This window comes from Morone saxatilis, unplaced genomic scaffold, assembly GCF_004916995.1.
Source record: "Morone saxatilis isolate NCDOM2014 unplaced genomic scaffold, NCSU_SB_2.0 Contig2, whole genome shotgun sequence".
Lineage (NCBI taxonomy): Eukaryota > Metazoa > Chordata > Actinopteri > Moronidae > Morone > Morone saxatilis.
Genome location: NW_023339762.1, coordinates 5,936,829 through 5,939,960, shown reverse-complemented (window position 1 = coordinate 5,939,960; position 3,132 = coordinate 5,936,829). Strand labels below are relative to the sequence as shown.

Sequence of the window (3,132 nt, the reverse complement as noted above, 5' to 3'; positions counted from 1 at the left end):
CCCAAGCTGGGAAATTGCAGAAATATACCCTATAATTACATGCAGCCAACAACATGATCTTTTTGTGTACTTGCAGGACGCCGCACTGACCCCATCATCTATGCAGTGGGAGGCTGCAGTTTAGATGGAAGAAAGACGACCTTCAGAAGAAACTCTGACAAGAGTCTTGAGAGAGCCAGCAAGAGGAGGAGGACAAGTCAAAGTCCCTCCAAGAGCTATAGCCAGGAATTTAGTGGACATTCATCCAGTGACGCTACCTCAGTGTACACTGACAGCACAGTTTAGATGAGACAGAAATAAAAGATTGATTATATCTGTGTATATTTTATTAGGTAGTAGAAGTAAAACCTCAGGGTATTTAAATTCAACCCATTCACCAAAGCCTATATTGAGTATGAGCAAGTTAAGTTAAATCCTCAAACTTTATTCTCAGTTAAGTCAACAGAGCATAGAAATCATCAAAGTATGTTAACACATCTGAATTGTCCACAGATAAATGTTTCTTATTAGTTGAAATACCAATGTGCACAGTCTGATAAGCTATTAACTCCTCACATTCTGAATCCAGCTGAATCGTCCACTGAGGATGCTAGGACATCCACGTCCAGCATCATCAGCTTCAGTGCTGAACTTCAATGGATGATGAACAGAAAGAGGAAGTCCGAGGAGACAGAGGGACCCAGGAAGAGGAGCAGAAAGAGCCTCAGTCCTTCTGACGGCCCCAGCTACCATGCCACCACTCAGGCTTCCTTCAATGACAAACCTGGCACCTCCTCGTCAACAAACCCTGCCTACCGTGATAGCAGTGGTAAGATGGGATAGAAATACTTGAGTTTACTCTTCACGAGGAGTCCTATTCAGCCTGTGAAGACTATTGTATAATGTATACTGACCAAAGTCTGAGCAAATAACCCTGATCAATAGGATTTAAAAGAAATGGTCATTTATGAGGATGGAAGTCTAATAAACGATGGTAGTAAGTTGCACTTTGGGAAGTGTAGGATCATTTTCTTTTGAGGTTCAGCCTTGAATTTTGGATTTATATTGGAGTAGGATTCAATTTTAAATAAATAAAAGTTATTATTAGGAGTTTATAAGTGCAGTCAGTGAAAGTTGTGATCAAGTATAATCAAATTGTTTGTGTTTATATTTTGTTTTTGCAGCTGCCTTTAAAGGAAAGTACGAGGAGGGAGAACTGCTGGGTGAAGGAGGCTTCGGATCGGTCTTTGCTGGCTACCGCAGAGTCGATAGTCTGCCAGTAAGACTCATACACTTGCCATACAGCACACACGCACAATCTATGATTCATGTATCTGTACATAGTATAAGCTAATCAAATGTCTGTGTTTCTGTCCTGTAGGTTGCCATAAAACGTATTGCCGAGTTTGGCATTAAGCGCACACCAATGGTTAGTGATTTGCTCTTCATCCGAATGCCGACAAGTATCTAAGTTATTCAAATAATTTGAGTAACATTTCTTGACAGTTAACTCTTCATACTGACTAAAGGGAATGTGCACATGTCCCTATTGTACCTCATACTATCTAACAGTCAGAATATTGTCTACTTTTGGATGTATGTATACGTGAAGGTTTTATTATTTGTCTTTTTTCCTTTTTCACTCTTTGTATAAAGCTTCTGGATGGCAGAATGTGCAAGGTCCCTCTGGAGGTGGCACTGCTGCTGAAAGTCCAATCAGCAGCTGCAGGGACCAGTGCAGCCGTGGCCCTACTGGACTGGTACGATCTGAACCACGAGCTGATCCTCATTCTGGAGAGACCAGTACCCTGCATGGACCTCATAGACTTTATGGAAACTAGAGGGTCCCACCTGCAGGAGAATGAGGCTAAAGTGAGTAGCTAATACCATATGTATTTTTGTGTTTTTCCTGTTTGTGTGTCCACGCCCACTATCTCACACAGTCTTCATATCTCTTTCTCTCTCCCTCAGACCATAACCAAACAGATGGTGGATGCTCTGATTGAAGTCCAGTCCAGTGGTGTGTTCCACAGGGACATCAAGCTGAACAACATTCTGATTGAAACCGGCTCTGATGTCCCACAAGTCCGAATTATTGACTTTGGCTGTGGCACATTTCTGTCAGAAGAAGTGTACACTACAAAACAAGGTAGGTTGTCTTTCTTAAAGTCCTGCTCTAGAATCCAAACCAACCTTTACTGTCTCAGGCCTCTACCTTCGTCCCTCACCATTAAACTTTGTATCTGTGTGATTTGTGTATTGTAGGAACCTTCGACTACACCAGCCCCGAATGGTTCCTCTGCCAGAGCTACAGGGCCGAACCCACTACTGTTTGGGAGCTCGGTGTAGTGCTGTTTGGGATGTTGCATGGATGTCTCCCCTTCTCAAACAGCTTCGACATTATCAACGAGGACCCAGAAAACAGACATGGTCTTTCTTATGGTAAGTCATAAACACCTACATACAGTGGAATTAAGCACACATACACCACAGTGTTTGTATTAAAATGTGATTCCTGTTTTTTTTTTTTTTTTTAACATCCAGACTGCCAGGATTTTATTTTGAGCTGTCTGGAGAAGCGCCCAGAGGACCGGCCTACCCTGGAGACACTTAAACACCACTCCTGGGTGATATGATCCAGACTGGACCTCTCTGGACCACAGATGGACCTCCAGCTCCCCTTCCTCCATGATTAATGCTGCTGTGGTTCCAATGTCTGGCTCTAACTGCATCCTACTTTGAAGCAGTAGAACTGAGGCTGAATGGCCACAGTGTCCACGTCGAAGCCAGCAGCTGATAATGTTATATGGGCCGCCGGCTTCAACTCAGTCACTGTCGCTGTGTCAGTGTTCTTTGACATCACTACTGCTTCAAACACCCAGCCGTCCGTGGAGAGGGGATCTCTCTTTGAATTGCCTCTTCCAAGGTTTCTCCTTGTCCCTGGAGTTTTTCCTCGTCTTCTTAGAGAGCTTGGGCTGGGTTCGGATCTTAAGGGGCCTTGTATTGTAAATACTAATATTGTAAAAATGGGACTAATCAGAAAATCAATGTATCTATAGCTATATATTTATAATAATCTAATATAATCTAATTAATAAAAACTTGATACAATAGTTTATTTCTGCATATTATTGTTTTAAAGAGAGACCGCTG

The 3,132-nt window shown here is 42.5% G+C and overlaps 1 protein-coding gene across 1 annotated transcript in view; it reads left to right on the top strand.

Moving 5' to 3' along the window:
- LOC118330332 (serine/threonine-protein kinase pim-2-like) overlaps nucleotides 1-2,731 on the top strand; it is a 4,314-nt gene extending 1,583 nt beyond the window's left edge. The window contains exons 2-8 of the mRNA XM_035664822.1: nucleotides 77-196; nucleotides 1,164-1,258; nucleotides 1,361-1,408; nucleotides 1,636-1,851; nucleotides 1,951-2,128; nucleotides 2,245-2,421; nucleotides 2,524-2,731. Of these exons, the coding sequence (XP_035520715.1) occupies nucleotides 77-196; nucleotides 1,164-1,258; nucleotides 1,361-1,408; nucleotides 1,636-1,851; nucleotides 1,951-2,128; nucleotides 2,245-2,421; nucleotides 2,524-2,615 (926 nt within the window). The 3' untranslated portion in view covers nucleotides 2,616-2,731. The remainder of the gene's footprint in view (nucleotides 1-76; nucleotides 197-1,163; nucleotides 1,259-1,360; nucleotides 1,409-1,635; nucleotides 1,852-1,950; nucleotides 2,129-2,244; nucleotides 2,422-2,523) is intronic.
- Nucleotides 2,732-3,132: the final 401 nt, after the last annotated feature.